Raw genomic sequence first — 25,046 nt, 5'->3', positions numbered from 1 at the left:
CAAGCACATTTTCCCTCTTCACACCTCGGTCCCCTTTCCAACTGCTCTGTGTTTAGTCCTGAGGTTCCTAGGGGGACAAGACCCAACTTCCAGCAAGGCTCCGGTATGGACTAGAAGGGATGCCAGGGCTGAGGAGAGGTCATTCTAGTGCAGAAAGGAGAGACAGCAGCTAAAGAAGACCGAGGCTCCTAGAGTCAAAGGAGCCTGAGATCATATGAGAAGAAGAAGGAGAAATTGAGTGTTTTTTGTTATGAGGGGTGTGCCCGCGTGTGTTGCTGGAGATATGTATGCTAGGCAAGTGGCCTTAAGTAAAGCACATGCCCAGGCAGAACCAGCAGGCCGACCACACACCCCGAAGCACCGCCCACACACCAAGAGGCCCCGCCTCTACAGGCCCCGCCCACTCCCAGGCCCCGCCCCTGCGCCCTCGCGCAGGTAGGGAAGAGGCGGAGCGCCGGCGCCCAGCCTTGTTGCTGCCGCCCCACCGCTGCCCACTCGGCTCGCAGCCGCTTCCCGGGACGTGGGGCCTCCGAGAGGTGAGCAGCGGGAGTTGGACGCGGCGGAGCTCGGGTCCGCTAGGCCGCGGGCATCCACGGAGTCACGGGGCTGCCCGGGATGGCCGCAGGGAGGATCAGCGGCTGCGCCCGGGGGAGCGCCCTGGAGGCCGAGGCTGGACTCTTTACTGTGCCCTCGGGACCGCTGGGTCCCTCCGGCAGATCCTTGGCCTCTGCCGAGATCAGGACGCCTAAGGGGTTCTCTGGGGCACAGTCACCAGATGACTGGTCGTGTGGTTTGCGCACAAGTTTAAAAGCCCAGGGAGGAAGAGAGGGCACTGCCCAATGTTGGAACATGCGGCTCCGCCTTCTAGCTAGAAATCCCTTTTATACCTTAAGACTCTACTCCCGTCTCCCGGTTGGACTTCCAAAGTCCTCGGGCTGCAGTTTGTGCGTGGAGCTTCGTCGCCGTGGTAGTAACAGGTGCGGGGGTGGGGGATGGGGGAGGCGCAGACCGTGGCTCATAAAGTGTGCTCGGGAGTCCAGGCTTAAGGACAGAGGGGTTTGAGATTTGGGCCCCCAGCTGATGTTTCTGCATTGGGTTGAAGGTTAAGGAGCGTAAGATCTATAGGGCTCAGGCTTCTACCTCAACCCCAGGGCAGAAGGGAGCCCGGGACCATGCCTTGATCCAGCTCCAGGAAACACTGAGTCTGTGGGGCTGGGACTTAAAGAGCACAGGTGAGGTGTACCTGAAGAATTGCCCCATAGGTGGAGTGGTTGCTGTTTCTCAACCAGCTAGATTGGAGGTTCCAATGCGAGTGACATCTGCGGGTGAAAGACTGTTCCCAGCATCTGTGCTGTGCTGTTATGACTGTGGTCAGGGAGAAGAAAATGAAACTTGGTTTTAAGCAGTAGTTCTCGGATTCGGGGTGCTTTTTGCCTGCTAAGGATATTTGACAATGCCTGGAGACACTTGGCCACCACAGGCCAGCCCCACGGTACGGAACTGGGCCCCCCAAAAGTCAATATTGAGAAACCATCCTATAACCCATACCCCACTAGGGTACTTCTTGTGAATCCCTCTCCCCACCTCAGTTTCCTTTGGGGCTGTGGGAAGAACCAGGATGAATCTAAATAGGATGGGAGATGAAGAGGCGTTCGGGCAGGTTTTGCGCTGGCAAGTGGCTTATGTTGGTACCACAAATCTGTCTTTTGCTGGCTGGCCACTGGCCCTGTGGAGGAGAGGCTGGGAACAGTGGCCCCCTGGAAGCACAGGTCTGTAGTACTTTACCCAGGATAGCTTCGAGCACAGGGTAAGCCCAGGTTGAGCCACCACAGCCTGGAGATGGAGGAAGGGCAGGACCGAGCTCTGTAGTCTCACGGAGTTTCCCAAAGCTGGACCAGCAGAGGCCTTGTGGATGGGGGAATGCCATGTGACCAGCTGGAATTTTCCTTCTGAGCACAGAACTAACTCCCCTAGTTATTTATACCAGGAAAGTAACATCCAAGGAATAACAGACCTCCTGAGTTCCTGTGGCTCCCACCTCTTTCCTTCCAACAGGATGGATTGCTCCTGTGGTGGTGGGAATCCTGGTCAGGGTGAGCTCAGGCCCTGTTGTAGTATTTGCTGAGCAGCGGTGAGGATGAGGGCTGGCAAAGAGCTTTTTACCCACAGAACCCCCAGAACCGCTGAGTCAGGCTCCTGGGCTGTGTACCCCTAGCTTACTGGGAATGGAGGTAAGAGTGTTGCTGTCTGGGAAGGTCAGGGCCAAAATCCTCTCTTCCAGCAACTAACATTTCCATCTCCCTAGTCCTGTCTAGTCTTGGACTTCTTGCTTGGGAGCCCTGGTGGGGTGAGAAGGGAGCAGAGGGGTGGGGGGTGTCTCAGGTTGGTTGGTTGAGTTTTTTTTTTTTAAACAACCTGATGGGCAGCCAGACTTGGTGGCATGTGCTTTGAAATCCCAGCACTGGCAGATAGTGGCGGGAGAGTCAGGAGTTTGTCACCCTCAGTAACAGTGAGTTTGAGGCCAGTCTGGGCTGTATGAGACCCTGTCTCAAAAAACCAGCGGAAGACCAGACCTTTTCAGCTGGGTACCCGCTGTGTCAGTGACCGTTCTTGTATATGCCTTAAAGTTAAAATAACCAGACCACCTCAAAGCCACCTACCCCAAACCTGTGACTCCAGCTTCACTTAATAATTCTGGTCAGGGCCCACCCCCTCCCACCCCACACACACCTTTTATACCCTCTGCTGCCCAGGGAGGAGGGGTAACTCACTGCAGGCTGGGGCAGGAGGACCTCTGGAGGCTCAGGCCTACTCTGGGCTCACTGATAGTTTTCCCGTGAGCCAAGCCATGAACAGTACCCTACCTGATTGTGTGCGCGCTTGATGCTTGCTGAGGCCAGAAGGAATTGCATTCCCTGGAACCGGAGTTCCAGATGGTTGCCAGCTGCCATAGAGATGCTGGGAATCAATCTGGGTCCTTCGGAAGAGCACCTGGCGCCGTTAACTTCGAGGCCAATCTAGCTTCGTTGCTTGTGTAAACTTCGTCCCGGACAGGCGCCAGATGGCAACAGAAGAATGTTAAGGGGCCAGCAAGTGTTCATGTTTGTATTTGGGTAACTTGATGCTGTCTTCTGGGCCTGGGTCCCCTCACACAGCATATGGGAGCTGAGTGTTCTCCAAGCAGCTCATCCCCCACCCCAATCCAGCATGTTCCTTGGAACTCATGGGATCCTGCCTAGGTATTGCCCCATTGCTCGAGGGGATTTCCAAAGTGACCTCACCATCTGTGTTGTTGGGAGCAGCTCCTAGTTTCCTATCCAGCTCAGACAGGCTGGGGGAGGAGTGCTGGCTGACCTCAGCAGCCAGCATGGCCCTGGGACAGGGACGCTGCCAGGCCAGGCAGCTCTTGGCACACAGGCAACCTCTCAAGAGGAGCCAGCCACGCCTGCCCTGTTGTTGGGAGGAACGGAGGCTTTTCCGGGACTGCCCCCAAGTATCCCTGGCCTCCCCAGGCAGCAGCCAAAGGTAAGGGAAACCTGTCTTCTCATCTCCAGGGAGCTATGGAGAGTTGCTAGGTTCCAATCTTCACCAGGTGTATTCAGGGACCCCGATGCAAGCATTTGGGTTTCAACAGCTGCTGGAAGGCAGCTCCAGCTTCACTGTCCTAGCTCCCCTGCAGAGTGGTTTGAGCCAAGTGAGTTCTGTCAAGGGTCTAGGGTGATAGACACCATGATTGTGCAGAAGCTCACGGCCTCGGAGGCAAGATCGTGGGGCCAACAGACTCGAGTCTGTAGGAAGGGTGGGAGTCACTTAAGTAGGCTTGCCTCAGTTTCACTGGCTATTCAGTGGGGGATTATGAGGTGAAGATTCTACTAATGGTCTGTGGACTTGTTCAGCCTGGGTGTGACTGGTGGGGACCCTGTCCTCACTTGTATTTGGAGCAAGGTTTCTGGGCCTCACTCAGGCTTGGGTCATGGGAGAAACCCTGCCTTGCAGGCTCTGGGAATGTCAGAATAGAAAGCATGTTGGGGTCGTCTGAACTCCACAAGGAGCTGTGTTCAGTAGAGAACCCCTTGGGGCTGGGAGTGAGTGTGTTGCAAAGCCCTGCTCCTCTGCCTCAGTAGGTGGCCACTGACCTCCGGCATCACAGCTGGTGGAGGGGAGCCCCCTGCCCCCGATCCCTGGCATAGGGTGGCTTTTCGCTCTCCAGGTGGATCCCGGAAGGGTGCAAAACCTGTTGTGGTATTCTGGGTAGGCACAGGGCTGAAAACTGAAGGCTCAGTGGGCCCTTGGGGACTTTTATCAGTCTGGCTGCATAATGACAGTGGCCTCCGCCCTGCCTCAGTTAATGAGATAAAGCTTACGAAAGCTCTTGGATGGCTGAGTCTCAGACACAAGCTGTAGGTGTTGCCACTCTTGGTGGATGCTAGAGGAGGGCTTTCCAGAGCCAAAGGCATTTGCTCCCAGACGGCAGGGCACTCAGAGTGAGCTGCCACTCCAGACACGCCCTTTTGCCGCTTGGCCTTTCGTGTTTCAAGAGGGTAGGGTTAAGAACTAGTGGAGAGCAGGCTCAGGGGCTAAGGGAGCCCTGGCTGCTCTTGTAGAAGACTTGGATTCAATTCCCAGCATCCACATGCTGCCTTGCAACCATCTGTAATTCTGTTTCCAGGATACCCAGCACTGGGGAGACCCTGGCCTCCACGGGCACTGCATGTACATGGGGTATAGAAATGCATGCAGGTTAAAAAAAAAAAAAAGAAAAAAAAACCCTCAGGACCCAAGCAGACTTCAGCCCCAGGACTTTCTAACTGTGGAGGCTGGACCAGTGATTTAACGTGGTTGAGCCTTGATTTATAACCCCAGCTGTCAAGAAGAATTCTGTCACGTGGCTCTTGCCTCATGGGCTGAATGGCTGGTTCATGGTGGCAAAGCTCAGCCAAGGGGGGAAAAGCCATTAGTTGGCTACTGGTTGTACACCAAGTGTCATACATGCAGGACCTGCCTGCTGTCCTTGTAGTAATTGTCACCCCATCCCTTAGAGGAAACCATGACAGAGTAACCAGGCCACACATGAGCCCTGACTCTCCTCCCAGCATGCCACGAACTGCCCCAAAGTGTTAGCAGGTATGATTGACGGTTCATCTGCTACGGACACAGCTTGGATGGCCCTGTGTCCAAGTGCCCCAACCCCTTGGCACCCAGTGTGACTGGGACCAGCCTCTTCCTGGGGAAGTAGGGTGCCCCAGGGCAGAGTTCTGGGAAATCAAGTTTATTAGCTTCTTAATGACAGTTTACAAGCCAAAAAGTGTTTGGCTGGCATGTTCCCTCCCTGCTGAGGGGCATTTAGCCTGCAGAAGGAGATCTGGGCAGGGTGCCAAGCTCCCTGTCCTAAGAATGTGGAAGAAAACATCACAGGGCAACCTGCAATCCTTTGGTGCTTCTGAGTGCTCATACCTGGCCTGGGCACCCGCCTGTTTCTGGCTGAAACACTTACACTGTGCAAGGACTCTGTAGGATAGGGCGAGACTTTTTCCCTCAGTGGTACATGCCGTATGACAGGTGAGCCGCGGTTATTGGTGACGGAGACACCCCGGTCTCAGAAGCCCACATGAACAACACATTAAGGGTGCTAAGTAGCTTACTCACGATCACACAATAGAGCCGGGCCCACGACTCTGTTTCCCCTAGTCAGGCACTTGCTTTATCTTTAGCCACATTCCAAGATGGTGGATGGAAATTGGGTGGGCGATTGGCTTGCAAGTATCAGACAAAACCCCAGCTGTGTGGTATGTCACATCTTGGTGTCAGGGAACCCCAGAGAGGTACAATGTACCACTTTACTCAGCCTCCCCCCCACCGCCCCCCAGGCTGTACCGCATCCTGCCCCAACCACTGGGCTGGTACTCTTCTAGTTTTGAAGACCAATGAATACCCAATTTCCAGTAGCCAGTGTTCCTGTGACAGGCAGATCTTCCATTGTGGAGCAAGCTCATGTTGATGTGGTACCCAGTGTTGAGTGCTCCCTCTGTGGGTGTCTCCTTTGTCCTGACGTCTTGACCCCCAGGAAGGAGCAGCAGAAATAGGACAGAATATATAGTCTTCTCAGGAGACCAGTTGACTAGACAAGCATCCTAGAACCCAGCCAACCAAAGCTGTGCTCAGCATCCCAGCCTTCAGCCCTGCTGCACAACCTGCTGCTGCTCTCGTGGGGTGTGAGAGGGCTCAGTCCCGAGCTCGGTTCAGAGCACCTGCGTCTCTGTTGCTTGAGGGGACCCTGCCTCTGCCAGCTGATTCAAGAGTCCTGAAGTTTCCAGAGGCGCTTTGAACTGGGCTCCTAGCTGCATACCCATTCCCCAGTGTGTTAGCACGAGTGTGTGTGTGTGTGTGTGTGTGTGTGTGTGTGTTATCCAAAGCCTTGTGTATGCCACGCCAGTTTTCTACCACTGAGCTACACTCGTGCCCAATTGTTGTATCTTGAGCTCTCGGGATACAGAACCTGCCTCCATCTCAAGCCACTCCTAGGACTGGAGTCCCCAGCAGAGGGGGAAGGCATTCACATTTCTCTTGTTCTGGCTGCCTAGTAGTCCAGAGAAAGCCCAGATAGATGGTACAGAGGGGATATAGAGCTGGTCCTCTCTCAGAGTCGGGTGCCACACCCACACATAGGCATGTTCACATAACACTCCTATTGGCAGCTCCCGGAAACCTAGAACCCGCTTCCCGTGTCTGTGGTGGGTTGTGGTGCCCGAGCTGCTCTGATTGGGTGAGAGGGAGCCCAGGGCTTAGGGTCTTAATGTGGAGTACCCTCAAAGGAGCCAGCAGGTTGCCCAAGTCCTTGAGCCTGCTCTTGCAAGCCTGGTCTTGTGAAATGAGTTTGGCACAAGCCCCAGGAGGAAGAGGGGAGAAAGAAGTGGAGGCTCTGTGGGGGAAGCCTGTTGCTTGTGAGGTCTGTGTGGCATGTGAACCCACAAGCCCGTTTTCTGGTGGGTGGCCAACCAGGTGACTCTGGGGAAAAGCATGGCAGGTAGGAGCACAGAGCCCGCTTCCCTGTGCTTTCTCTGTGGTCCTTGAAGCCTCCCATCCTGCTGCCGAACCCTTCCCCCACACCCCATTCTGTGCTTCATGGCCTTTCCCGGGTCCGGTCCCCAGAACTGGCTTCTTCACCTCTCTTCCTTCCGCTCTATCATAACTGCCTCTTCCCGGGACCAGGAGATGCTCAGCAGTAAATTGCTGGCTGTGTAGCACTAATTTGGAGACTTCTTAGATGACAGTCTGTCTTCCAATGGGCTAGCCTTCCACGGCCACCAGGGCTGGCGAGCTTTGGGAGAAAAGCAACAGAAGCCTTTTTTTTCTTTCTTTCTTAATGAGGTCGCAACAGTTGAGGCTCCCACTTCCTCTTTGAAGCTTTCTAAAGATTCAGAGGTTCCCAGCAGGGCCACGAGAAGGAAGATGCAGTTTTGGTTTCTGTGGCAGGGACACTGCTTGCCCTCAGTCCACACTGTCATCATCCTGTGACTCAGCAAGAGCCTGGCATGTGGTCTGTCTGCCACCACCCGCCCCCCTCTCTGCCCGCTCCTGGCAGCCCCAGAACTGAGTGAGGCTTCTGGGGCAGGTGTAGTTTACTAAGTTCCCCATCTAGGTGACTTTTAACGCTCCTCTTTGGCCATATCCAGTCCTGAAAATGGTCTTCCCCTTTCCCTGGAGAGGAGAGGGCTACTCACTTCTTGTCCATTGGCCCCTTCCTCTGTCCCATTTCTGGCCATTGTGGCCTTGGCTGTTACATCAGGTTCCTGCTTGTTTGGAAATACAGCTGTCAGGCCACCTTCATGTCCTGTTTCCTCAGGTCTACAAAACTTACGGGTAAAGGGAATTATTGAGAATGCTGGGACTCCAGAATAGTGGGGTGCGTTAGTACCAGGAAGGGCCTCAGATCAGACTTGTAGGTACAGGTCGACCCCCCTCCTGGAGCAGAGTGGGAGGGACCTGGGAATATCCCACATGCATGGAAAGGGAGGGCACCCTGCCTAGTGTGGTTGGGGGAAGCACCCCTTGGGGGTGACCTTACCTACCATGTAACCATGCCTGAGTTGGACCTGCCTCCTTTGGGAGTGGCTGGGCCCCACCCTTTGTGGGGAAACCGGATTCTGTGGGACATTCTGGGCAGTCTCTGAGCCTGTGTTTCTGTGTGACTGATCTGGGCCACCGCTGGGTGGGTGGTGCTGTCGGAAGGCTCTCGGAACACACTGACCCTCTGGAGGCCATCTACCAAGGGCACCTCGGGGGAATCTCAGCTTCGCACTGTATTCCTCCTCTGTCTGCCCCACCCCCACCTCTTGCTAGACACCACCCTAAAGGAAGAGGAAACACTGACATCCCCCCAACCCCCCTCCCCACACCCCTTCGCCCTGAGCTCCAGCTAAAGTTTCTTGTGGGAAAGACTTCTCCTGAGAAGTTAGACCAGGATCCAACTCCAGCAGGTGGCAGAAGCTATAACCCTAGCTTTGGTCCCTTCCACCCCCAACCATGGGCCAGCTGGGCAGCAAGTCTAGGGTCTTGGAGAGCTCAGCGGATATGACTGTGGGCAAGAGGAAGCCTGCTCCCAGGATGTCACAATTTCCTTTACAGTGAGCAAGCACTTCTGGGGGCGGGAGATGAGTGACGGATAGGGCGGCTCCTGCAATTTTTTTTTTTTTTCTAGTTTCTGTGGCCTTTCATGGACATAGGTCACATAGGAGCCCAGAGCAAATCTGATCTTTTCCCACTGCTGTGCCAGGCAGCTGCCAACACACCCAGTCCCGAGAAGGGTTGGACTTTGGGCCTAGCCCCACTCAGGTTGGGGCAGAGGGGTCAGGAGAAGTCCTGGAAGAAAGTAGTCGAGGAAAACCCTTCATTATCTAGGCTGCCTGTGGTCAGCAAGTCTGAGTCATCACCTTGTCCATCTGCCAGTGGTCTGAAAGGGAAACTGAGGCACCTTATGCACACATGGTGGCAGAGACTTTCCTGACACGTGACTCCTTACCATCCCTGTCCCACTCCTGCTGTCAGACTACTTTCTAGGGGACCCTGAGATTGTTAACTTCCCCTGTCCTGTGGCCGTAAGTCATGTCTGCCTTTTCCATGCGGAGATTGGCCCAGATAACCAGCTAACGTGTGGGGGTGGGAGGCATCCTGGGTATATATAGGGAGTGTGTCCCCAGCTGGAATGGCTTGGGCATTCTCTCTGAGGGCAGCTTCTCAGAAGGGAAAGAGTGTTTATTGCTAACCACTAGGCTACTAAGCCTCATCCGTAGCCAGCACCCTCCATCCAAGCCCTGCAGTGGGACTGGGCAAGGTGAGTGATCTCCAGAGCCAGCTGCAGAATTCGAGAGGTGGCCTCAGCCCAGCGTTCAGGCAGACTATCCGCAGCTGCACGGACCCTGTACTCGACAGACTCTTCCAGCTAGAACTCATGGGCAGTGACTGAGTGTGAGAATAGAACAGGGGACTCCTGCCGTCAGACAGGCTGTGGGGAGCGGGGTGCTGAGAGGCTTCCTGGAGGTGACACTCCCTAGAAACGCAGTAAACATGAAGGTTGCTCCCAGGGGGCAGGGCAGCCGACACGGAGGGCAGGGGGGTATGTCGCAGCCCGCGACTTGAATAGGTCCTGCCCCTCTACACCACACACACACACACACACACACACACACACACACACAGTGTGTCTGGCTGCACAATCACCCTAACTCTGAGCAACAGGAAGACACCTGAGATGCACAGTGGTTCATTTTCTGGGTTGTCTCCTTGAAAGTCCTCTGTGGTCCATGGTTGGTGCTGTATTGATGTCTGTGACCATTGCTGTCACCAGAGGCTATGTCCATGGCTCTGATCCCTGCTGTCCCACAGGCTGCTGTGCGCAGGAAAGCTTCTTCTGTGGTGGTATTGATGGCTGCAGATTGATAACTGAGAGTGGGTGACAGTGAGGTTTCTGTGACAGCCTCTCTCCATCCGAGAGAGAGAGAGAGAGAGAGAGAGAGAGAGAGAGAGAGAGAGAGAGAGAGAGAAGGAGGGAGGGAGAGAAGGAGGGAGGGAGGGAGGGAGAGGGAGGAAGGAGGAGGAGGAGGAGAGAAAAAGTGAATGTGTGTTCCAGGACAGCCTATCTCAAACAAGACAAAAGTGATAAAGATGCTAAGTGTATCTTCACAGTTAATGGCTTCTGGCAGGGATAGAGAAGGACTCAGTTCTCTTTAAGGGCCTAGCCACTGGAAGTCTGACAATGCTCCAGTGAGTATGTGGGTAATACAAATTGAACTTGGTGGGCTTTGGGGGAGCACAAGGGGAGGAAGGTGGGCCCGGAAGAATGGGAAGCGAGGGTACATTTTATGAAGTTCCCAAATAATTAGTAAGAATATTATGTCAGGGGAAAAGAAGCAATAGAGGTTGGCAGGGTTGACAAGGTAGAGGCTGGCGTGAAGTTTGCAGGGCCTCAGAGACAGGACGTGGGAGCTTGGCAGAGGTGCAGGGTTTAGGTCTGGGTCTTAGTTACCGTTCTGTTGCTGTGGAGAGACACCATGACCGTGTAGCTTATAGGAGAAAGCATTGAACTGGGGATTTGCTTACAGTATCAGAGGGTGAGACCATGACTGTATGGCAGCGAGCTTAGTAGCAGCAGGCATGCCACTGGAGAAGTAGCTGAATCTTTACATCTTTGTCTGTAGGCAGCAGGCAGAGAGACAGAGAAAGAAACAAACAGGCCTGGTGGGGGCTCTTGAAACCTCAAAGCTCACTCCTACCAACACACATCCTTCAACAAGGCCACACCTCCTTCAATAAGGCCACACCTCCCAGTCCTTCCCAAACAGTTCACCGACTGCATCATTCACACGTGGGCCATTCTCACTCAAACTATCACAGTCTAGCTGGCTGAGTGGGAGACAAGCCTGCCCTGCTGACTCCAGGGCTGGGCCTTCAGCTTCTCATTCCAGAAGGGTCTCATTGCCGTTAGCCAGAGAGCCGTAGGCAGTGTCCTTAGGGTGTAACCTCACAGAGTTGGACCCATCTCTGCTGGTGGCCCCCTTTGCCAGCTCTCTCTCTTTTGCTGCCTGCTGTTCTCCCTTGGTGTCAGTTTCCCAGATTAATGCCCGCCCAATGCCCTCTCCCTGCACCCTGGTCCCAGGCCAAGTGGAGGAGCTTCTGTGTAGAGGCCCCAGGTGAGGCTGTTGTCTTGGAGTTGTCCCCAAGCAGTGCCTTCATGTGACTTACAGTGCTTCTCAGAGCCTGCCAGTCCAGCCCCGAGTGTCTTCCATCTGTGATCTCAGAGGGCTGGGGGACAGGACTCCTGATGTGATGGAGTGAGCCAAAGCCCAGGCCGTTGGCCCCACTTAAAGAAGCAGTATTGACACGAACCAGCTCTGCCTCCTCCCCACCTAATGCCTGGGATCTGATATGGAGAGTTTTACAGGCCTCAGTAGAGCAAAGCCTAGAAGGACCTGCAGATAGGATCACCTGGGCCCACAGCAGCCCTGCTTCAGGTTCACCCATGCTAGGCCTCCTCCGGAAAGCCCAGGCCTCTCCCAGTCAAGCTTTGAGAGTCACTACAATGCTGGGCCATAGCTCCCTGTATGGGCAACTCCCTCACCATAAGAGTCTTCCAGCCCCAGTATGCCCTGGGCTTTAGAAAAGGAGGGGGTCAGACTCCCACCCACTGTCAGATGTCACCCCTTCCCTGCCGGGTGAGGTTGAGAAAGTTAATCAACCTCTCTGAGTCTTGTCACCACGGGCAGTGTGTGTGTAGGGCTGAGCCAGGCCTGGCACACGTGACAGTAATTGTGCCCAGATACTGTACGGCTTCCCAGTTGCTCCAAGGAGGACCCGCTATGTCTTGTTTATAGTATATGCCTGCACAGGGCTTCCTAAAACAGGCACCACAGTGTTCTCTTTCAAATGGTTAATGTGCTGTTGTGTGGATTTTACATCAATAGATTGTGAAGAAAAAAACAAAACAAACAAATGGCAAAACAGGTCCCCATTTGCGCTGCCCTAGTATCAGAAACTAAACGGTGTGTTTTTGCAGCCTGAGGGGGTTGTGGGGGGCGGGCTGAAGTTAAGGCCTCCTACATACATATGTTGAGCTGCAGCCTCCGCCCCTTTCCTGTCCTCTTTCACGAACTTACACACTTGTCAGCGGGTGTGCCCGTCATGGTGCCGGTGGGTCAGAAAACAGCCTTAGATGTTGGTCCTCACTGTCTGTCTTGTTTGGGACAGGATCTTTTTGTTGTCTGCCTCACGTGCACCTGGCTACCTGCCCCGAGGCACTGAGTCTGGGGTCATACACCTTTATTGTTTTTAGAAAAAATAATTTAAAAAAAAAAAAACAAGCCCCATGGATCTCTTCCTGCCTCTGTTGATCCAGGGCTGGGATTACAAATCCAGAATCCCATGCCCAGCTCTGCTGCTGCTGCTGTTGTTGTTGTTGTTGTTGTTGTTGTTGTTGTTGGTGGTGGTGGTGGTGATGGTGGTGGTGGTGGTGGTGGTGGTGATGGTGGTGGTGGTGGTGGTTGTGGTGGTGGTGGTGGTGGTGGTGGTGGTGGTGGTGGTGGTGATGGTGGTGGTGGTGGTGGTGGTGGTGATGGTGGTGGTGGTGGTGGTGGTGGTGGTGGTGGTGGTGGTCATTGTCGTTGTTGTGAATGAGGGTACTAGAGTCTTCTGTGTGTTGTACGGAAAGCACTTTTGGATTGAGCCCATTTCTCCATTCTCAGAAAGTCAATCTTAGTCAGGAGACGGAAAAGTGGATGAGTCAGCTGGTAAAAACCGCTTGCCACTGGGGCTGGAGACCCGCATGGCCGCTTAGAAACATCGGTGAGCATCCAGTGCCCTTTTCAGGCCTCTGTGGGCATCAGGAATGCATGTGGTGCACGCGCATGTGTTCAGGCAAAACACCTATACACGTTTTTTTCCGAAAGTGCTTGCCACACAAGCTTGGTGAGCTAAGTTTGATCCCTGATGCCCACAATGGGAGGAGAGATTCATTAATTTCTTTCTAAAAGCCAGCCATTCCTGGACTTGTGAAATAGTATTTCTATTGTGGTGATAGTGAGCTAGGAGTGGCTCACGCCTGTGATCCCAGTGCCTGTGAGATAGAGTAGAAAGATCACAAGTACAAGACCATCCTCAGCTACATAGCAGGTTTAGGACCAGCCTAGACTACCTGAGACCTTATCACTAAAGGTTAAAATGCTTTTCTAAGGTAATATTCAAAACAGAATAGACTAGGGATAGAGCTTCACGCGTGGCTCCAATCGAGCTGTGACACAGATCCTCGTCTGAGCGGTGTCAGGTTAACACTCCGGCGTCGGATCAGCACTATGAAGGCCTGCACCCAGGAGAGCCCCTGTGGGAGATGGGTGGATGCATAGGGAGACTACGGTCCAAAAAATGGGAAGATCCGGCGGTGGGCTTGACCTCTTCACCTGCGCTTCTGTTCTCACAGGTTGGCCTGCTAAGGCTGCCCTGCCTGGCGCACAGCCATCTGTCGATCCATCTGCCACCTTGACCCCAGGAGACCCAGAGATCGAGGAAAGGAGCGGAGCATGGTGTAGACACTCTCCAGCAAGCCCAGGGAGCCCAGGCCAGCACATCTGAAGGAGGGAAGCAGGTGGCCAGGTGGGTGGCCTCAAGCACCTCTACTCATCAGAGATGAGTACATGGCAGACGACCGAGCCAGGTGTATCTCGGGCATCGGGAAGGGCCCCTCTGAGGAAGTGGTATTTCCAATAAAGCCAGAAGTTCCTCTCTGCCACGAGATGGTTAGCAGTCAGAGTGACCAGTACAGGCAGAGGCCCAGCATCTGTGGGCACCTGCTGGAGCTAGAACCCAGGACTGTGAACACGCTAGACCATGCGCTGACCTCTGACCTCTGTCTCAGCTTCTGCGCCCACAAGGTGGACTTGTGTGAGTGACATCTTTACTTAGACAGGGCTCTCAAGGTTGCAGCGTGAGTCAGCACCTTGGTCCCTTTGTATTGAGTAGATGTCAGGATGGCGATATTGTATGGATCTGCACCGTCTGTCTGTCCAGTCCTTCACTGACAGACATTTGGTGGTTGTCACTTTCTAGCTCTGGTGCACACACTGCTGGGATGTCCCAGCACAGTGTGTGGGAACACGCTTGAGGGGTGCTTTATGGTTCCTTTGTGCAGTATGTTGTTGTCTTTGTTTCTCGGGTAGAAACCTGAGTGACAGTGTTGTGGGCGCACGCTCTCTCTCTCTCTTCCTCTCTCTCTCACTGAGGCAAGCCAGGACTATTATAGGTCAAGCTGGGGGCACCCACCTCCCGCTGAGGAGCCAGAATGGACAGTCAGGACAAAGCTGGGGGAGGGGAGCTCATGGGGCCTGGAGGCCACATGGAAGAGTTTGGCCTCAAAGAATAGGAAGTCTTGGGATTGAACAGACAGAGATGGGAATGATTTTTTTTTTTTTTTTAAATCTAAGAAAGGTCTACTGGAGTGACTTACGGGCGGCAGATGGAAGGGTGGGGAGAGCAAGCTGGCTCTGGAGAAGGGTTAAGGTGGAGAGAGCTAGGGCTCGGAGCGATGGCTCAGCAGTTTAGAGCTCTTGCTTTTACGGAGGATTTGAGTTTAATTCCTAGCAGCAACGTGTTGGCGGGCAACTCTCCATGACTTCAGTTCCAGGGGACCTGTTGCCTTTTTCTGGCCTCCATAGGCACTAGGCATACTTTCTGTGCACACGCAGACAAGCTGGACTTAGGGCTCCACTCGGAGGCTCTCAAGCCCCGCCCACATGCACTTTGCTGGTCCTTGATTCCTGAGCTTCCCAGAGTTGCAGGGAGAGGAACAGACAACAGGTACCCGGGAAACAGAAGGGAATGGGGTTTAGTGGCCCAAGCAGGGAAAAGTGACCTCCTCTTCATGGGACCATCCATCTGGGTCCACTGAAATTCTCTACACCGTTGCCCTTCCCAGCCTCCCACTTCTAGTTCTTTCTCTTAACACACTCAGACATCCTGATCATCACTAAACAAGACAACCTGTGTACCCATCCATCAGGAATGGAGTCTTGGCGTGCATTCAGTGAGGCCTTTTCTGTCAAAGGCAAAGAGGCCAGTCTGTGTCCTCAAGGGAAAGATGTCCATACCAGACCAGAGAACCTCGGCTGTTTTAAAAACCTATGCTGTTTCCAGGAAGGAGAGATGACCCCACTCTCGGTTTCTGCTTTGCCACGCTCCGTCTTTTTGTTGAGTGAGCATGAATCACCTTTATTGTCACCAGCACTGGGGATATGGCTTATTTGGGGGAGCGCTTGCTGAGCAGGCATCAAGCCTTGTACTCGACTTCCAACGCTATATATATGTACCAGGCATGGCAGCACACGGCTGTAATCCTATGGAATGGGAAGAGGCAGGAGAATCAGGAACTCAAGGTCACCCTTAGATACACTGCAGGTTCAAGGCCAGCCCGAGAAGAAACCTTCCCTTAAAGGAAAGACGAAAGTGAGAAATACTGGGCTAGCAGCAGTTTCCCTTGTTGGTCTCATTCCTTCTCTTCTTTCTAACAGTTGTAGCCCAGGCTGGCCCAGACTATCCTCAAACTCACATTCTTCTGTCCCTGCGCTTCCAAGTACTGGGATCACAGGCTTGTACTAACTACACAGAGGCCTGTTACGTTGCTAGGCTAGCCTTGAACCCTAGACCCAAACCATCCTCCCTCCCTCAGCCTCCGGAGAGCTGAGATTATAGGCGCACACCACCAGAGGCGGTTTCCACTTAACCCCAAGGACGGACTAGGCAGCTTTGGGGGGACAGAGACCTTCATGGTGGGTTTCTCTTCCCTCTGGGGATTAGGCTGAGCCACTACTTCCTGTGTATAACTCAAGGCCTGCTTCCCCAGGAAAAGCACCTGCCCTGCACAGTTGATCCCTGGTTGCAGCAGCTGGTGCCTGCCCGACACCGAGAGCACCTTAATGGTAGTCGTATGTCTGGTTGTCTGGAACGTTCTTGTCCCTTGAGCCTTCCCCTAGCACCAAGGAAGGACCCTTCGTCTGTGCCCCACACTCTGGCACTGACCTGCTCTGACCACACCCATTTCTTCTTTTCTGCTCCTTTGGTGGTTTGGTTTTCACTGAAGCTCAAAGAGATACCACAAAGGGGCTAAGGCAAGAGTCAAGATCTTTCTCATCCCGGCTAGTCTGAAATGCAAATGAAAGTCAGAAATAGACTTCAAGATCCTCCACCCAGTCCAGGTGTGGTCTAACCACATCTCTCTGGAGCTCGGTCTGAGACCACAGGGCAGGTGGATGCTGATGTTGGGCTGCCGTCCCTGGTGCCGAGGTCTCTGTCCCCTTAGGTCCTGCCACCCCTCTTTATGCCTGTGCTGTCTTTCTTCTAGCGTTGTTCCCACCATGGCCTCAGCTGACAAGAATGGCAGCAGTCTCTCGTCTGTGTCTGGTAGCCGTCTGCAGAGCCGGAAGCCACCCAACCTTTCCATCACTATCCCGCCATTGCCACCAGAGACCCAGGCCCCCGGAGAGCAGGACAACATGCTTCCCGAGGTGAGGGCCGCCTGCCACCGGCAACAAATGTGACCGCCCACACAGCACCTAGTCACACTCCTCCATCATGGTCTATCAACAATCTTGATGCCTCAGTGTACGCCTGAAATATTGCAGGGAGCAAGGCTTTGAACCCTGAAACTTGGAAGTTCTGTTGGCCAAGAGACAGGGAACACTGTCTTTGAGAAAAGGCCTTATTGGGAAGCCTGGGCTCCCTGGCTGTTTATAGGTCCTCTCCCTAGTCCTGCGGGGTTGTGGGCTGTCTGTGGAGGCCCGAGTGGGCATAGGATCCCACAGTGCCAGCAGCACACCCCTGCAGAGCCTTGTTCTTGGGGGGATGGGTCATTGTTTCCATCCATCTAGGACTCCTGTCCCATAAAGAGCTCATTGAGAACAGGCCCCAAATAGCGTGGGCTTGTCACACAGCTTGAGACATAAAGGGGAGCTATGTTGAGGCTGCCCACTCGCCATAAGACATGTGAGAGAGGCAGAGGCAGGGTATCTTGACTCACGGGCGGATCATGGGTAGGGAGGGTTTTCTGGAGTTCAGTGGAAAAACATTTGTTTTGCTTGTTGAGACAGGGTCTCACGTAGCCCAGGTTAGCCTCGAACTTGCTCTGTAGTCAACAGTTACTTTGAACGGCTGATCCTCCTTCTATAGTTCCTGAGGACTCCGGTGCTCACCAGTGCACCTGTTGCTGGGACGGGAACCCGGGGCTTTAGGCATGCTGGGAACACTGCCAACGTGAGCTGCATCCCCAAACCTTTCTAGAAAATGTCCATGTCAGAGTGAAGGGCCTGTGGAGGGGGTACCGTCAGTGGCCTAGCATATTAGAGGGACCGGGTTGTGTCCCCAACACTGCAATATAAAGTTGGGAATGGGAGCCCAGAAGCAGCCGGCAGCTGAGTGGGCTAGACGCTCATTCACACCCTCTTTTCCTCCCCACAGAGGCCCAAGAACCCAGCCTACCTGAAGAGTGTCAGCCTCCAGGAGCCCCGGGGACAATGGCAGGATGGTGCAGAGAAGCGCCCTGGCTTCCGCCGCCAGGCCTCCCTGTCCCAGAGCATCCGCAAGTGAGCTTCTGGGCACCTGACCTTTCTCGGGGCCTGAGCCCCGTGTCCCTTTCCAGAGGTGTAGACAGGCAGTGAGTAGCAGCTCCCTGTGGAGGCGGAAGGCCAGGATCTAATGTGATGGTGTAAAGCGGGGGTGGGGGCTGGGCACGTGCACCAGAAAGGAAGATTCACAGCCTGCCGCAGAGGGGTTCTCCAGCCTTCCCCGTCCAACCCCTCATGGGGTAGCCTTCACTCTCAGCCTGGTCACTGAGCTAGGAACTCAGGCGGGGGGAGGGGGGCGGTTCAAGGAAGGCTAATTGATTCTCTAGGGTCCTGAAGGTATATGGCACAGTCCATGGAAAGCGGTTTCCCTATATACACACAGGAGCACACATGCCTTCACCCTCAAGTCCCCTCCCCACCACACACACTGCCATCCCCTAACACATTCTTGAACACATGCACCATGAGGTGTTCCATCACCTCATACTCGTGTATCCGCAACCCACGCATCACCCTCCCAGCACACACATGTACTGTCATCCCCATGCCTCCTCCTTTAAACACACGCACCTTCACACCCCCCCCCCCACACCTCTTATGCACACATGTGCAACAGGACAGGTTCCCACCCACACCGTATCTTTTCTGCAGGAGCACAGCCCAGTGGTTTGGGGTCAGCGGCGACTGGGAGGGCAAGCGGCAAAACTGGCAGCGTCGTAGCCTGCACCACTGCAGCGTTCACTACGGCCGTCTCAAGGCCTCGTGCCAGAGAGAACTGGAGCTGCCCAGCCAGGAGGTGCCATCTTTCCAGGGCACTGAGTCTCCAAAACCATGCAAGATGCCCAAGGTGGACTCCCTGGAGGCGAGGGGCAGTAAGTAGCTCTCCCCGGGCCTGGGCAGCTCTGCTCACTCACCGTCTCTTGCAGATTGTGGATCCGCTGGCTCGGGGTCGGGCCTTCCGCCACCCAGATGAGGTGGACCGGCCTCACGCTGCCCACCCACCTCAGACTCCGGGGGTCCTGTCCCTCACATCCTTCACCAGCATTCGCTCTGGCTACTCCCATCTGCCCCGCCGCAAGAGGATATCTGTTGCCCATATGAGCTTTCAGGCAGCCGCTGCCCTCCTCAAGGTAAAACCCGCGTTGACGGATACATGTCCCCGTCTGTGGGAGTCACGCCCACATACCTACCCTCTGTGTCGGAACAGTGAATGCATGTGTGCCCTGAAGCCCAGAACCTAAGTCCTCCGGGCCCCAGTTCCCCTGTGAGCCCTCACCACCCCCTCTGTTGTAGGTTATGGGAGGAATGACAGGAGAGAAAGGATCAGACCGGTGGGAAGGGCCTAGTGTGCCGGCCAAGAGGCCGCATGCAGCAAGGGCACAAGGCCCCAGACTTGAGCATGATGCTACAGGATGTGGAAGCCTTGAGTGTCAGGGTACCAACTGCTCACATTAGCAGGGAGGAGAGGGAAGAACTGATCCCGAACTGGGAAAGAGAAGCTGTGTAGGGCCGGCCGCAGCTGGTGCCCCTTCTGGTCTTCCGCTCTGAGTAGTTCCCCAAGCCCATCCACCTATCCGATGTTCTGTGCCTTTGCCGGCCCGGTCCTGGGGGTCTGGGTCCTCCTTGATACTTCTGTTCTGTGCCCAGGGCCGCTCCGTGCTGGATGCGACTGGGCAGCGGTGCCGGAACGCCAAGCGCAGCTTCGCCTACCCCAGCTTCCTGGAGGACGACGCTGTCGATGGAGCAGACACCTTCGACTCCTCCTTTTTTAGTAAGGCAAGCATGGGGCGTGGACTCTCTGGGCAGGGTATGGGGTGGCTGGGAGCTGGGAGAAGTCCCCTTGGCCTTGACCGTGTCCTCCCAGGATCCCGGGAAGGTCCAAAGGAAGGCAGGATGGGGTGTGTCCTTTGGGAGCCATTGGTCTGGGCTCCCTTAGAATGGGGTGTGGACTGGGGGATAAACCTGCTGGGAAAGTGAGTTCAGGGCTGACAAGCATGCGGCTTCCCTTCCATCCTGAAGACATTGTGTAGCTTTGTCTTGCCCTTGATTGAGGTGCCAAGTGATGGCCCTTGGGACAGTGGCTCCTTACACTATCTTTGGTGTCCCTCTACTCCAGGAAGAAATGAGCTCCATGCCCGATGATGTGTTTGAGTCTCCCCCACTCTCTGCTAGCTACTTCCGAGGTGTCCCACGCTCTGCCTCCCCGGTCTCCCCTGATGGAGTGCAAATCCCACTGTGAGTACAGGTTGGGGACTCTCCGCCCCTGCTGAGCCCTGGCAGGGTCCTCAGGCTGAGAGCCTTTGTTATCACCAGAAGAGAATACAGCGGCCGAGCCCCAGTTCCGGGGACCCAGCGTGGCAAGCGCATTGCCTCCAAAGTCAAACACTTCGCCTTTGACCGGAAGAAGAGGCACTACGGCCTGGGTGTCGTGGGCAACTGGCTGAACCGAAGCTACCGCCGCAGCATCAGCAGCACCGTGCAGCGGCAGCTGGAGAGCTTTGACAGCCACCGGTGAGCCCCCAGGACTAGCCTGAGCAGAGGACTGAGTTGCTAGAGCTTCCAAACCTCTCAGGGCCCTTCACCCCAAACGTGGCCTCTTCTCGGTCAGTAAACATTGCAAGAGCACCCCCTGCAGGTCCTGCGTGTAATGACAAGGTCCCGGGCACACTTAAGCTCAGGAAACAGCCTGGCAAGAGCAAGCTGGCACTGCTGCCTCGACATAGCCCACAGACAGCAGTCAACAAACATTGGCCAAGCACAACCACACGCAGGCTCTAGGACAGGCAGCCTGGAGAGAAGGGCATTGTGCATAAGCAGGTGCCCTGGAACTGGCAAGACGGCTCTACAAAGTTGTCCTCTGACTTCCCCATGCCTGCATGTCATGTGTGTGTGTGTGCGCACATGCATGTACACACTAATAATAAATTTTAAAATGATCTTTTAAGCCCAGCATGCTGGCACATGCTTTTAGTTCCAGTATCCAGGAGGCAGAGGCAGACAGGGGTCTATGAGTTCAAAGCTAGCCTGGCCTAAATAGTGAGTTCTAGCTAAGGCTCCATAGAGAAACATTATCTCAAGGTCAGAGGTGGTGAAAAGAGGACAAAGGGAGTTGGAGCCTGGAGTGAGAGATTCTGGGGGAAGCTGTTCAGGGGAGCTGGAGATTAAAGAATGACAATCAAACTGTGATTAACAGTGTGACCCGCTAGACTTTGGACTCCAAATTATACGAAGTAAGAAATGGCAGGTGTGGCGGGCGAGCGGTTGGGGTGGAGGTGTGTGGGGTACCCCAGGTGATGTGAGGTATGCACAAAGGCCCTGGGGCTTCAGGGGCCGTGGCCTGTTCCAGGAAGTACATGCAGAGGAGAAAGGGCTTGCAGGGGAGCACAGCAATTGTCCGTTAGCAGCAGGGGTGATTTTGATCTTCAGGCAGAAGGCAGTGGCAAGCCATCGTGGGTTTTGAACCGAGAGAAGGCACCTTCCAAGTTTCTATGGGGAAGGCTGAGCTGGGGTGACGCAATGACCCGGCGGGGCCCAGGTGAAGGGCCTGAAGGGCGGGGCGGAGCTCCGCCAGGCTAACTGGGGCCTCCACCTGCAGACCCTACTTCACCTACTGGCTGACGTTCGTTCACATCATCATTACCTTGCTGGTGATCTGCACCTATGGCATTGCCCCCGTGGGCTTTGCCCAGCACGTCACCACCCAGCTGGTGAGTAGGGTTTCTCCTGGGGGGGTGTCCCAGTCTCCCCCAAGGGGCTTCGGGACAGTTGGCACCAAGTATTTCTCACCGCGGCACCCTGGCCCAAGCTGGAAGTGCTGGAGGCTCACTTAGCCTGAGTCTTTCCTAGAGATCTATTCTGGGGATACCCCGCTGCTGTTCCCCCCACCCCTGTCCCTCTCTCCTCTCACACCCAGGACTCTGACTCCTCTAATGCCTCAGACCACCTTCTCCATAGGTGCTGAAGAACAGAGGCGTGTATGAGAGTGTGAAATACATCCAGCAGGAGAACTTCTGGATTGGCCCCAGCTCGGTGAGGTCCGGGACCCCTGGCCACTCCAGACTGGGCAGACGGGTGGATGGGGGTGCCCTGGCCATTCTGAGCATGGAGTGCTGGCTCACAGCCCCTCCCCAACCCCAGATTGACCTCATCCACCTGGGAGCAAAGTTCTCCCCCTGCATCCGGAAGGACCAGCAGATTGAGCAGCTGGTACGGAGGGAGCGTGACATCGAGCGCACCTCCGGCTGCTGTGTCCAGAACGACCGCTCGGGCTGCATCCAGACCCTGAAGAAGGACTGCTCGGTGGGTCCGGCCCCTGCCCCTGCCAGCCTCTTACCCTCCCCAGCCTGGCAGGCAAGCCCAGAGCCAGGCTTGGAGATTTGGACAGTGGTTCCTAGGAAGTACCCGAGTCCTGGGGAAATGGGAATAGCCCTTGTCTCAGAGGGTTTGCTGTCCATAGCATCTGACTGACAGGGCCCGATCTCCACCCTCAGGAGACTTTGGCCACGTTCCTGAAGTGGCAGAATGACACTCAGCCCTCAGACAAGTCCGACCTGAGCCAGAAGCAGCCATCGGCGGTTGTGTGCCACCAAGACCCCAGGTACAGCCTAGAGCCTCCTATGGGTCCAGAGTGGCACCCAGCTGCTGGCGCGTCCTTCTGTGATGCTGGTGGGTGGGTACAGCAGCTGGGGTGTCCCAGCTCTTTATTTTGCTGGATCTGCCCACTTGCTTCCAGGACCTGTGAAGAACCAGCCTCCAGCGGGGCCCACATCTGGCCTGATGACATTACCAAGTGGCCGGTGAGCAGGAGATGCTTGGAGAAGGCTGCGGGATGTAGGTGGGGACATCTAGCTTTCTGTCATGAGGCCCACTGCCATCGGTCCCCTCTCTCTTAGATCTGCACAGAGCAGGCCCAGAGCAACCACACGGGCTTGTTGCACATAGACTGTAAGATCAAAGGCCGCCCCTGCTGCATCGGCACCAAGGGCAGGTGAGCCGGTACCCCAACTTCCACAGGCCGATGGACCTCTGTAACTGTCTTCTCTGCTCTGCTCCTGGGTGATGGGGGAGGCAGGGGCAGAGGGGCAGTGCCGTGCTCAGGTGCTGGGCTCTAGCCTAAGAAGGCTGATACCCATCTGCTTCCTGTCCACAGCTGTGAGATCACCACTCGGGAGTATTGTGAGTTCATGCATGGCTATTTTCACGAAGAGGCAACACTCTGTTCCCAGGTAGGCGAAGGAAGACTGTCTGCATAGTGAAAGCTGTAGGGGTCCTGAAGACCACTGGGGTCCTTACCACTCGGAAGCCTCAGACGTGGCTTGCCTCCCAGGGTGGAGCTAATGACCCTGTGTCTCCCACCCAGGTGCACTGTTTGGACAAGGTGTGTGGGCTCCTGCCTTTCCTCAACCCTGAGATCCCTGACCAGTTCTACCGGATCTGGCTCTCTCTGTTCCTGCATGCTGGGTAAGAGGTGCCTTACTGCCCCATGCCCAGGCTTCCCTCTTAGATGCTTGACTGCTCCTGTAGTGTGCCCTGCTGGTGGCCATGGCACACAGGGAAGGCTGATGATGCTCATGTCTCTCTCTGCCTCAGCATAGTGCACTGCCTTGTGTCTGTGATCTTCCAAATGACCATCCTGAGGGACCTAGAGAAGCTAGCCGGCTGGCACCGCATCTCCATCATCTTCATCCTTAGTGGCATTACAGGCAACCTGGCCAGCGCCATCTTCCTCCCGTACCGGGCAGAGGTACAAACTTGAGAGGCAAGGGTAGAGAGGGTGGGATGAGTCCTTCCTCTTGAATCTAAATCATTATGTCATGTGGGGAGGACCAGTATGGCATGTGGGGAGGACCATTGGGGCATGTGGGGAGGACCATTGGGGCATGTGGGGAGGACCATTGGGGCATGTGGGGAGGACCATTGGGGCATGTGGGGAGGACCATTGGGGCATGTGGGGAGGACCATTGGGGCATGTGGGGAGGACCATTGGGGCATGTGGGGAGGACCATTGGGGCATGTGGGGAGGACCATTGGGGCATGTGGGGAGGACCATTGGGGCATGTGGGGAGGACCACTCCTGCTGCCTCTTGATCTGGTCCTTCCCCAGGATCTGCAACAAGGGCACAGAGCCCCTGTTGTGCCACGCTTACCTGCAGATTGGTCTCCTAATCCATGGCAGTAGGGAACAGGGATATTCCTGAGTCCCCAGGACTCCCTGTTCCTTGTTCTGTGAAACCCCACATGTGGCAGCTCTCTCCCTCAGGAGGAGGGGTCTTGAGTCTGTTGCTCCTTTCCCAGGTGGGCCCAGCCGGGTCGCAGTTCGGCCTTCTCGCCTGCCTCTTCGTGGAGCTGTTCCAGAGCTGGCAGCTGCTGGAGCGACCATGGAAGGCCTTCTTCAACCTGTCGGCCATCGTCCTTTTCCTCTTCATCTGTGGCCTCCTGCCCTGGATCGACAACATTGCCCACATCTTCGGTTTCCTCAGTGGCATGCTTCTGGCCTTCGCCTTCCTGCCCTACATCACCTTCGGTACCAGCGACAAGTACCGCAAGCGAGCCCTGATTCTGGTGTCGCTGCTGGTCTTTGCTGGGCTCTTTGCTTCCCTGGTGCTATGGCTGTATATCTACCCCATCAACTGGCCCTGGATTGAGTACCTCACCTGCTTTCCCTTCACCAGTCGGTTCTGTGAGAAGTACGAGCTAGACCAGGTGCTGCACTAACTATGCCGAGACTGCGGACTGATGGGGCCCTGAGCCCAGCAGCTCACGCCACAGACAAGGCTGACTCCAAATGAGATGGGTAGTAAAGGCAGGTTCCCCAGGGTGGATGACACCTCCCTTTCTCAGGTCCCAATGTTCCTGACCCAAGTCTGGGGGACATCCAGAACATCTGCTTCTCAGAAGCTCAGGTCCCAGGCCCTGCCTGCCTCTCTGGCCCCATAGGGATGATAACTTTTCTTCCCAGGGCTTGGGCCTCTGGCTTCTGCAGGTGCTGTCTCCCCACTGTGACTGTGACCTCTCCAGACATACAGCTGCTCCCTCAGTTGTCCCCGGGGTTGAGGTCTCTACCATGCTGCTATGACCCCCTTTCCCTGTTTCTTCTCCCTGTCTTTCAAGCCCTTCTTGTATTTGTCCATGGACTCATGGGCCCACTCCTGAGGCTCCTGGACACAGCATTGTGGGCAAGGCTCTGGCAGTTGTCTTGGAGGTTGGGGGAGTGACAAGCAGAGAGAGAATGCTAAGGGCTTTTGTCATACAAAGAAGCCAGGTCTCCTGAGTCTAGGGGTTGCCCTAGCTCCAGCATGTCAGTTGCTAGAATTGGCTCTGGTACCAGGATGTCCCTCCCACCTTCATGGCTGTGGGTGGAGCCACCTTAAGGACTAACTCCCAGGGGAGGCTTGAGGCTCCTCCAGGCCTGGTGTTTTGTTTGTTTTTCCAATTTATATTATGGTCCTA

General features: G+C 55.2%; 1 protein-coding gene across 3 annotated transcripts; it reads left to right on the top strand.

Annotated features, from left to right (window-relative positions):
* Positions 1–513: 513 nt before the first annotated feature.
* Positions 514–25,046, top strand: RHBDF2 (rhomboid 5 homolog 2). Of its 3 annotated transcripts, none has more exons than XM_080923804.1 (19): positions 514–536; positions 13,466–13,638; positions 16,379–16,541; positions 17,491–17,615; positions 18,249–18,444; positions 18,524–18,727; positions 19,245–19,373; positions 19,714–19,832; positions 19,914–20,108; positions 21,193–21,304; positions 21,552–21,626; positions 21,735–21,896; positions 22,088–22,194; positions 22,330–22,393; positions 22,490–22,584; positions 22,747–22,822; positions 22,957–23,057; positions 23,187–23,340; positions 23,892–25,046. In XM_080923804.1, exons 3-19 carry the CDS (start codon positions 16,392–16,394, stop codon positions 24,309–24,311), a joined length of 2,484 nt encoding a protein of 827 aa, XP_080779930.1. In that variant the 5' UTR covers positions 514–536; positions 13,466–13,638; positions 16,379–16,391; the 3' UTR covers positions 24,312–25,046. The 3 variants fall into 3 exon arrangements, with proteins under 3 accessions (XP_080779930.1, XP_080779929.1, XP_080779931.1); XM_080923803.1 differs by having other exon boundaries at positions 19,911–20,108; XM_080923805.1 differs by lacking the exons at positions 514–536; positions 13,466–13,638; positions 16,379–16,541; positions 17,491–17,615; positions 18,249–18,444 and having other exon boundaries at positions 18,593–18,727; positions 19,245–19,368; positions 19,911–20,108.

The sequence above is a fragment of the Micromys minutus genome (genome assembly GCF_963924665.1).
Source record: "Micromys minutus genome assembly, chromosome: 10".
NCBI lineage: Eukaryota > Metazoa > Chordata > Mammalia > Rodentia > Muridae > Micromys > Micromys minutus.
This window is presented reverse-complemented; position numbering and strand designations above follow the sequence as displayed.